Source organism: Euprymna scolopes, chromosome 46, assembly GCF_053919585.1.
Source record: "Euprymna scolopes isolate OS-2025 chromosome 46, ASM5391958v1, whole genome shotgun sequence".
In the NCBI taxonomy this organism is placed as follows: domain Eukaryota; kingdom Metazoa; phylum Mollusca; class Cephalopoda; order Sepiida; family Sepiolidae; genus Euprymna; species Euprymna scolopes.
In genome coordinates this window covers 33,644,445-33,655,607 of record NC_136527.1, presented here as the reverse complement: position 1 = coordinate 33,655,607, position 11,163 = coordinate 33,644,445, and the positions used below count along the sequence as shown (strand labels likewise).

Below are 11,163 nucleotides of genomic sequence, written 5' to 3'. Positions count from 1 at the left end.
ATTTATGAAAACAATCATGACTAATAGATTCCATGTAAATGTGGAAAATTATACAAATGTGAGTCATGTCATTCACTAACAGTAAGGTTATAAAATCATTGAAAAGCTGTAATATGTGGAGAGATTGAAAAATTAGTTATGGCAGAATATATATGGATGGAAAAGTTAAATCATCTACCATTATGGGATAAAGTAAATATTATAAATAGAGAAAAACAATGAAGAGTAAGCTAGGTTATATATTATTTAATACGATAAAGGAACCATTAATAATAATATATATACATTTAGTAATATGTAATAAAACTGTCTATATATATATATATATATATATATATATATATGATATGAAGTAATGAATACTGATAACATCTAGAAACAAAATAGTTCTTCAAATTCATACTAAGATTGTCTGCTAGGACCTGTAATGCTAATATATGTTGCTATGATTAGAGTACTTGGTAAAATTTAGTTGTAGGTTACATACTACTGAACGTTGAAGTTTTTATCCTCAGTGAGATTGAAAATAGAATTAAAGATTACTTAGGAATTTTTACCCAGTCATCGCTACCAGAGTGTGCTAATCCCATGTACTAATTAAAACGTTCCATTCAGAATTATGTAAAGATTTTTGAGTTCAAGAGAAAGGTTCTCAAGTTCGACAAAATACACCCAAATAAGATCGGAGGTAACATAGAAACGTTGTGAAAATAACACCCAAGTGGAGAACAGTATTCTGAAGAATCAAATAATATGAAGACTCAATCCTTATCTATAAAATAAAAAAAAACGTTATTACTTTCAGTTGGAAAAATAAAAACATTAATTTTGTAAACAAACCTGTGTTGAATTAAAAATACACTCATTTTATTTTTTAATTTAATTAATTAATATATGTTTGGATATTTTTTGATAACTACCAACATAATAAATTGAATTTTACAACATGGAATGTACTTTTTCAAATTTATTTTATACTTTCAGAATTTGCAACAATGAAAAGAAATTCATTAATGGATAAGAAGCACCTTTCTGCATTGTTGATTTTAAAATCGTTTAAAATAATCATGAATTTCTTCATATAAATTTTCCAAAGTTGAAATTTATTAGCGTGCCTATCATCACACTCTTCATTACATTCCCACTTTTTGTGGAATCAGATGCAAGCAAACATGAGATACAAACAACATTCTTGTGAAGTATGTGGTTTTTCTTTTGAACGGAGGTCACATTTATTGCGTCATATGACAACACATACGGGAGAGAAACCACATTCTTGTGAAGTATGTGGTTCTTCTTTTGCACGGAGGTCAAGTTTGTTGTATCATATGAAAACACATACGGGGGAGAAACCATATTCTTGTGAAGTATGTGGTTCTTCTTTTGCACAGAGGTCACATTTATTGAGTCATATGAAAACACATACGGGAGAGAAACCACATTCTTGTGAAGTATGTGGTTCTTCTTTTGCATGGAAGTCAAGTTTGTTGAGTCATATGAAAACACATACGGGAGAGAAACCACATTCTTGTGAAGTATGTGGTTCTTCTTTTGCATGGAAGTCAAGTTTGTTTAGTCATATGAAAACACATACGGGAGAGAAACCGCATTCTTGTGAAGTATGTGGCTCTTCTTTTGCACAGAGGTCACATTTATTGAGTCATATGAAAACACATACGGGAGAGAAACCGCATTCTTGTGAAGTATGTGGCTCTTCTTTTGCACGGAAGTCAAGTTTGTTGAGTCATATGAAAACACATATGGGGGAGAAACCACATTCTTGTGAAGTATGTGGTTCTTCTTTTGCACAGAAGTCACATTTATTGAGTCATATGAAAACACATACGGGAGAGAAACCACATTCTTGTAAAGTATGTGGTTCTTCTTTTGCATGGAAGTCAAGTTTGTTGAGTCATATGAAAACACATACGGGAGAGAAACTGCATTCTTGTGAAGTATGTGGCTCTTCTTTTCCACGGAAGTCAAGTTTGTTGAGTCATATGAAAACACATACGGGGGAGAAACGGTAAGGAAGGGTCTATAAGCTTGCTAAAGGATGGATCGCTCCACTATGACCAGGAGAAGTTTATAATAGCTGCCCAAGATCAAGGCTTGATGACCAATGCGTTTAAAAAAAATGAGTGGTCTCAGCAAAGACAACAAATGCAGGTTCTGCCACACAGAAGTAGAGAGTGTGAGCCACCTGATTTCTAGCTGTAAGGTTCTGCTAGGGGACGGCTACTATACAATGCGACACAATGAAGTATGCAAATATCTCCACTGGACGATCTGCAATAAGTTAAATATCGAATGCAGTAAGAAGTCATGGGAACATATACCCGAAAGAACAGTCGGTAACAAGTCATATACCATCCACTATGACTATGCAATCCCTACAGCCACATACCTAGAAAACGGAGCTATAAAACCCGACATTGTAATATGGGACAAGAAGGAGAAGGAAGCAACCTTGGTGGAAGTTAGTGTCCCGAATGATGCTGGGTTAAACAGAGCTGAGAGGGAAAAGATTACTAAATACGAGGGTCTTATGTATGACATGAAAAGAAACTGGAACCTTAAGAAGATCTCTATCATTCCAGTAATTATAAGAGCAACCGGACTTATGAAAAAGAATTTTACAAACTATCTTACAAATATACCAGGTAAACCAAGTGCAACGGAGATTCAAACAATTGCACTTAAAGGGACGGTTAGAATCTTAAAAAGATCTCTCGGTTGGAGTGTCTAAAATAGCAGGTGTATGTTTGGCATCTGGTAGGATGCCCCATCCCTGGCTTAAACAAAATGATAAGAAAAATGAAAAAAGAGAGAAACTATCTTACAAATATACCAGGTAAACCAAGTGCAAAGGAGATTCAAACAATTGCACTTAAAGGGACGGTTAGAATCTTAAAAAGATCTCTCGGTTGGAGTGTCTAAAATAGCAGGTGTATGTTTGACATCTGGTAGGATGCCCCATCCCTGGCTTAAACAAAATGATAAGAAAAATGAAAAAAGGGAGAAACCACATTCTTGTGAGGTATGTGGTTCTTTTGCACAGAGGTCACATACAGGAGAGAAACCACATTCTTGTTAATTATGTGGTTCTTCTTTTACATCCGATTGACATTTGGTGAGGCATATGAAAACACATACAGAGCGTTCCTAATGATGCTTTACTTAACAGAGCAGCTACAGAAATCAAAATAGTAGTTAAATATACTCCACACATTGTATTTCAAAAATTGGAAAAAATGTGCCAAACAATAGTGTGCTAAGTTTTTTCTGGAATTATTATTATTATATAAGTAAGGAATGTTTTATAGACTGGCTTTAAAGAGGATTTCTTCACTATGATCAGGATAGAATTATAATGACTGCTCACAATGAAAGCTTGATTACCACTGCTTTTAAGAAGATAGAAAAAAGCTGGAATCTTTGGAAAATTTTTATTTCAGTAATTATAAGAGCAACTGAATTAGACAAAAGAATTTAAAAAAACTGACAAATATATTTGGTTAAATGATTTCTCGGTTGAAATGCATGAGAATTAATTTCTCGATTGAAATATATTAAATTAAAAAAGAGACAAACAACATTCTAGTTCTTTTAATAAAAAGAAAGATTTATTATAGGTAGGAACCCCTTCATTTCTGAGAACTGCAAACGTGAAATAAAGTTAACAAAATGTTCGAATTGATTCTTTTATTAATTTAACTTTTAATTAAGTATTTTATTCTGCATTTTTTTATTTTTCCATGTATTTCTTCTTTGAATATTCTTTCCAGATTCAGATTGGAAACTCTTTTCTATCCTCAAACACATGAGATACTTCTTTGCCATATCATGTGACACATTTATTTAGGGAAACTTTTAATCACGCCACCTGCAGCATATTTCTGGTAAGCAACAGGTTATTATGAGTTGTACGACTGTAACCCTCACCAAAATTCATAAGAATTAACAAAATTGTTATAGGCGTATGTTCTCAATATATGAGATTAAGAGTGTGGTTTTTCTAGTTTTAAACAATTTTCGATTATGAATATTTTGAATTAATGAATCCTTGTAAGAACTAACTTGCATTTGAAAATGACGAAAGAAATTAATCACCACTACAAAGTATACAAAAGTACTATGCTAAGTTGTTTGTTTTGAAATCCTCAAATATAGCACTCCCATCCGTACACACAAAAAGAAATTTAATCACCTTAAAAACGTCATGGTCATAATTTTGTGGTGGAATGTGATTCATCATATATAGCTTATATGTCGTTAAAACCTTTTGCACAAACAACATTCAACAATTTAATTCTATTTTATAATCTACATTTATTCACATGCCTCACAGAGTTGCATATTTTATCATTGGAATCTATCTTTCCGAAAATTGAATAAAGACTGCAATAGAAAAATGACACATTCAAAGGTTTTACCTGCGAGCACATCCTTCTAGGACAGAACAAACACTACATTGAAATAATACCACGAAAGTCTGATTTGTTCATATGCTTTCTATGGCTTAAGTTAGACACAAGGTCAATTCATATTTAGAATTAACCTCTTAGAAATGTCAAATTAATCAATTGCTGAAAATAACCTTTCTACCCTCGCCATACTTCACGCAATAATAATATAAAATTTGTGATTCAAAATAAGTAGATAATGCCTGGGATAATACATTCATGAAACAAAACATATACTTGACTTTTACCATCACCAATTGCTTATCATAATTATTGCTAATACCTTGAAATAACTTCCACCGTTAAATGCGGGGGGGGGCTTCACATGAATGTTTTTCAGGTTAGTGTGCTCTTCCATATGTTTTTTTGCTGTCTCTTCAAATCCCTCTTTCCGAATCACGTGTTTCATAAACAGCGTGAACGAGGATAAGATGAAGAACTTCATTCAAGTTTCAGAAGCAGTTTTTTTTTGTGCAACCGGTAGAGAGCAACTACAGTTTCGGTCTTTAATCACACATAAGAGTAAGAGATGACGAAGCATGTATCCATGATTATCTAAAAGAATAAAGACAATCGAAATAGAAAGACAATTTCCATTAAAATCTAATAATGTTACAGATGAATTCATATTTTTAATCTTAGTTAATTTTTTAGTTAGAAATGTTTCTTCTCTTAATATAATTACTTATTTCGGTTTTCTAATGTTTCTTCTCTTCTTTCGATTTTCTAATTATTATTTTTATAATCTTATCCAATTTATATTTCGATCTGCACATATGGGTGTTGCCAATTTCACACAATTACGTTATCATAGCCTGGATTGTACTCATGTCCTGGGTTGTACTCTCTGCACTCCCTTCAATTTAACAGTAATTAAGATGATAAAATGCAAACACATCCACTCTCCAAAATAAGGATGCAATACCCGGAAGTAAAGACCATACAACATTATCTAGTACAAGATGAAAACGGCCATTTTACAAAATTAATCCGATTCAAAAACTTGTTAATAGAATAAAAGATAAAAATGAAAGTTTTCGGATGGCAAAATAATTGTTTGAACGTTTGATAACGCCTCCATATATTTATATATGTTCAAAACACAAGCATGTCCATGTAAAACAAATTAATAACTCGGTGGCGATAAAAAAATAAAAACGGTTCTGTCGACAGAACGAAGATCGGATTTTTTTACAAAGGTCTACCACACCAGCAATATTAGACACAACTTCAATTTATCTAAAAAAAAATCCAGCTCCACAAAACATTGCCCCCCTCACCTGATTCCCCGAAAAGAAATAATCTGTTCCAATTACGCACATAACCTTAACAGTTCTTCAAAACCGGTAGTGATTAAGGTTAAAGGCAATATAAAATAGCAAGCCAGCTATCTTACATCTGCTGCTGATTTTATCATGAGTACTCTGTTACACTGCTCCAGAAAAAGTTTTACCTATTGTTTCGATATTTTGTAAAATTAAAGCATAAAAATACATATATATGCATACATATAAAATATATAAGCTTAATAGAATCTTATATAGAAATAAATATTTTATTTTGCATAATTCTTATTGTTTTAATTTGTAAGAAAAGATCATTTTCAACTTGATATCTTGTGTATTAGTGAAGTATATTTTTTCAATTGAAAGCAATGCTAGTTTCTTTAGGAACTTGTGTTTCTTCGAATTTTTAAAATCCTTTTCATGGTTGAAAAATAGTCTTTTTATTTGATTTAGTCATGTGAAATTGCAAGAATATTTTCATCAGTTTTGTAATTTCACTATAATAGACATGAGGGGAAAACGAATGTACACATATCAAAAGTAATAGCAGAGGTATTAGAAAACTACGTTCAGTTTGTAGAGGAATGGAACCGCAAATGATAAAAAACAGGTAATGCTACTAAGACTAAGCTTCGTTCCTTTAACAATCATTAAAAAACTATAAACTATTACCATAACTAAAAACATATTACCTGACAACCCATTTTTCAAACTTTTCGGCCTAGCATTTCCCACATATCCTATATCTCTACCATGGAGAGTATTGTCGTCACATCTAAGCTGATAAATCTACCGCTAGTCTTTACCTATTAGACATGATCCAAAAAGAGTTTCAAATCTAATAGAATCTGCACTATCTGCCATGCTCCAACCCCTGTCACATCGCCGGAATGTTGCATCTGTTTGCCAATTTTGTAACTTCTTTAATTGAATGCGCTCTGATTAAATAGCACTTGTGAACCCTCGATGTACAAACTCCCGAATGATGCGAAAGTAGAAAAATACCAACCCTTCAATATTGAAGCCTCTAGGTGCCGACAATCCTTATATTGTAGTAGAATTCCCCTTGACTTTTGAACCCGCTTCCCATGATCCCTAATTCCCTGAGTGTAATAATATGCAGAAGTTTAAATGTAATGTGAATAGGCATCTCACTGGTAAGCTCTCCACAATCCCATGTTAGATATGATTCCAATTAGTAGCACCTTACGTCCAAGTAGCAATACGCCATGTTTGGTCTCATTTTACAGAAATTTTTCCTTTCTTATGGGCCCATTTTTAATTAAAAAACTTTCTGAAAATAAAACTTTCTAATAAATAATAAACCTTTTTTTTTTAAAATAAAAATAGATGAATTGAATAGAACAGGATAGTGAATAGATGTGAGGGAGAGAAGGAGTTATGTGAAAGCGAGAATGATGAAATGATGTAACCGTGATAGAGTAGGGAAGGAATAATATAGAAAGAAGGGGGAGTGGGGGAGGGGGTTAGGGGCAGGGTTGGGAAGAGTAAAAATAATAGAAAGAAGGGGAGAGTGGGAGAGAGTGATATGGTGAATAAGAGAGGAGAGAGGAGGTTGGCGGAAAGGATAAGAGAGAGAGAGAGAGAGAGAGAGAAAAAGAAAAAAAATAAATAGAAAAATAGGGAGAAGAAAGAAGAGAATATATATATCGTTCTGTTGAAATATATTTTCTTATAATCTATACCAATCCTTATTTAAGAAGCTCAATGTAATTATAGAGCAATATAGAGAATAAATAACAAAAAATGATATTCCAAAATTCATGATGTTGGCCAACTTATAATTTGTTCCTTTAATTCAGTTGACTTATACAATTCTTGACAGTATCTGTTTCGTAGCGCAAAATCAATCACTTAATTATTATATCAATCAGTGAATCTATTATGTCCTTAACTCATCAGAAGAAGTTCTATTTAATAATTAGTAAATTTATTAATTCTAACTTGTGTATTCATACTTATAAAAATAACATTAATAAATTATAAACTATGTTACATGTTTGTATGTACGAAACTAAACTAAGCTTAAAACGATTGATCGCTACGATTATTATGATTAATCAATTGATTTGAATTGAAAACCAGACATCATTCAATTTTCTTGACTATTATAATCAAGCTTTCAAAAATCATACAATCCAAGCATATACCTACGTTAACTTTAAAAATTATCTGAAACCTTTTTATCGTAATTGTAATTAATAAAAATTATGTGAATTAAAGTGAGGCAGAGTTACTTCCCTTGGAACAAAACTAACGAAATATTAAGTTTAATTTTATTTATTTTTTCCTCTTTAATTTCATTTTTACTTCTCCTTTAACGTTCATATTATAAACATTTCGTAACCCATAGTCATCCATATTCAACTAATAATTAATCTAATATAGTTTTAATGTCTTTCACTTAATATTATAAAAAAGATTTACTCGGTTTATATTATAAATTAATTCACTAATCTGTCCAATATAAAATTTAAGTATAAAAAATCATTTCAATCGATAGTCATAAGTTGTACTTCATTTCTGCTAATGGTGAATTGTAAAATAATTGGTTACTTACATTCATTGATATAATAATTTAGTGATTGATTTTGCGCTACGAAACAGATACTGTCATGAATTGTATAAGTCAACTGAATTAAAGGAATAGCTTATAAGATGGTCAATATCATGCATGTTGGAATATAATTTTTACTTATTTATTCTCTCTCTCTCTCTCTCTCTCTCTCTCTCTATATATATATATATATATATATATATATATATATATATATATATATATATATATATATATATATATATATATATATATATACAGCTGTGCGCAAAAATATTCGACCCCTGTCTAAATTTTCTTGTTTCGTTGAATATATACTTCAAAAATCTTCATAACGCCTTTTAACGGCTAATTATGAATAAATTGTATATATTTTCAACAATAATTCAGTAAAAGTAATTCGAGATTAAGGATATATATCAATTTATTTACAAAAAATATAAATATGGATGTTGCAAAAATATTCGACCCCTTTAATTTAAAGTTTAAATAAAAGCGTCATTAAGTTTATTATTTTAGTCTGACCTTGTATTTATTTCCTATAAATAATATTTATGACTCTACTGAATCTAAAATCAGTTCAAATTTAACTTCAATGTCATATTGAATGATTGAATAATTGTTTCAAGTAAAAAAAAATCTTTTTCAACGTCAACAAATCTGCAACTATGACAAAGAACAAAGAGTACTCTGAAGACATTAAAAAGAAAGTAATCGATGCCTACCAGTCTGGAGAAGGTTATAAATAAATTTCCAAACGTTTTTCTATACCACGGTCGACCATTATGTCCATTATCAAAAAAATGGAAAGTAAAAGGGATTGTATCAAGTATTCCAAGAAAAGGTCGTCCAAGAAAAATTACGACACGTGGGGCTAGGAAAATTGTTAGACAAGTTTCAATAGACTCTAAATCTAACCTAAAGGACGTGCAGAACGATTTGAAGAATGCTGGCTCAGATGTACACTTGTCAATTATTCGTAGGGCATTAAATCGTCCCGGATTGCATGGACGTATTGCCAGAAGGAAGCCCTTACTTTCCAAAGCTCATCAAAAGGCTCGATTAAATTTTGCAAAAAAGTTCCAAGAAATGCCTATTGATTACTGGAATAATATAATTTGGTTAGACGAAACGAAAGTGGAACTATTTGGACGCAACCAGCAACGCTGTGTTTGGCGAAAAGAAAATACTGCTTATAATGTGAAGAATACCGTTCCAACCGTTAAGCATGGAGGTGGATCAATCATGGTGTGGGGCTGTTTCAGAATAAATGGAACTGGAAGATTAACCATAATCGATGGAAGAATGGATTCAGTAAAATATCAGTCCATACTGAAAGAAAATCTTGTTATGTCTGCGAACCAGTTGGGGCATGGAAGGATATATACCTTTCAACAAGACAACGATCCTTAACACACTTCAAAGAGCACTAAGGCATGGTTAAAGAATAATAAGATGAAAGTTCTAGAATGGCCCCTCCAGTTTCCAGACCTAAATCCGATTGAGCACTTATGGCATGATTTAAAATTGCGGTACATAAAAGAAAACCATCTAATTTGATTGAATTAAAACTGTACTGTCAAGAAGAGTGGCTTAAAATTCCAGTGGACAAATGTAGAAGTCTCGTTAGATGTTATAGGAAACGTTTACTTGCAGTAATCAAGGTCAAAGGAGCTTCAACCAAGTATTAATGAAAAGGGGTCGAATACTTTTGCAACATCCATATTTTTATTTTTGTAAATAAATTTATTTATATTATCAAGCACTAATTGCTTTTTATTATTTTTTGTTGAAAACTATACAGTTTATTCGAACTTAGTCGTTAAAGAAGGTTTTAAGGATTATTGAAGTATCCATTCAAAGAAATAAGACAATTTTGGTAGGGGTCGAATACTTTTGCGCACAACTGTATATATATATATATATATATATATATATATATATATATATATATATATATATATATATATATATAAATGTAACTGTTGGTTCGTTCTAAAAAAATAAAACCATATTTCTACGTTACCAATTTATTTGAAATTTTCAGACAACCCATTTTTAGAGTCGAGGTATGTTTTTATGTTATTAAAATAAATTTACCTAATTAAAATAAAAATATTAAATAAAATAAATATATTTTTTAACCGTTACTGCGAATCTGTTCTGTTGATAAAACTGAACTTCCGGTTCGATTCATTTCACAGCCACGAATTGACGAAAGATTTCATTTTCTGTTAACTCGATAAGTAAAAAAAAAACAAAAAATAATATTTCATTTGTTTATCTTCCAAATTTTTTTAATTTACACATCTTTTCTTTATTATATAAGGCCAAAAAAAGTTTGTTGCTTGCTTTTGAGTTTTTTGTTTTGTTTTTCGATATAAGATTACTTATGCAGAGAGTGATCCGTGCTGAAATAATGTTATTATTTAAAAAGTCATTCTTAACATGGGGAGGGAAGGATGTTTTGTACCTATTCTGTACTTTAACCTTACAATTGAATAAATAATAATAAAAAACATATCGTAAAACGTTATTTAAACGTGGAAATATGATTTAAAAAATAGCGCGGATCGCTCTCTGCATTAGCACCATTTTTATTTATTGCGGACTATTATTCTCATCTTTATTAGTTGTTGTTTCACGACTTTTCGGCCAACTATTCCTCTGGCCTTCATGAAAAGAAGTAAGTCCTTTTATAAATGTTCAGTAACTTTTTCCTTTTATTATTCTTAAAGAGTAAAATTTTTCTTATTCATGAAAGGAGTTAAGCCTACGTAAATAAATAAATGTTTGTACACGTGACAAATTATCAATAAATGGCTTAGTTACT

General features: G+C 31.2%; 1 protein-coding gene across 1 annotated transcript; it reads left to right on the top strand.

The window, feature by feature from the left end:
* The first annotated feature begins 990 nt into the window (after positions 1 to 990).
* On the top strand, positions 991 to 3,637 carry LOC145271280 (uncharacterized). The gene has a single exon (XM_080126836.1). The coding sequence runs from the start codon at positions 1,161 to 1,163 to the stop codon at positions 2,028 to 2,030; it is 870 nt and encodes a 289-aa protein (XP_079982962.1). The 5' UTR covers positions 991 to 1,160; the 3' UTR covers positions 2,031 to 3,637.
* Positions 3,638 to 11,163: the final 7,526 nt, after the last annotated feature.

Bases quoted from the DNA above. Each gene is read 5' to 3' on its own strand.
- LOC145271280 (XM_080126836.1), top strand. From the start codon at position 1,161: ATGCAAGCAAACATGAGATACAAACAACATTCTTGTGAAGTATGTGGT.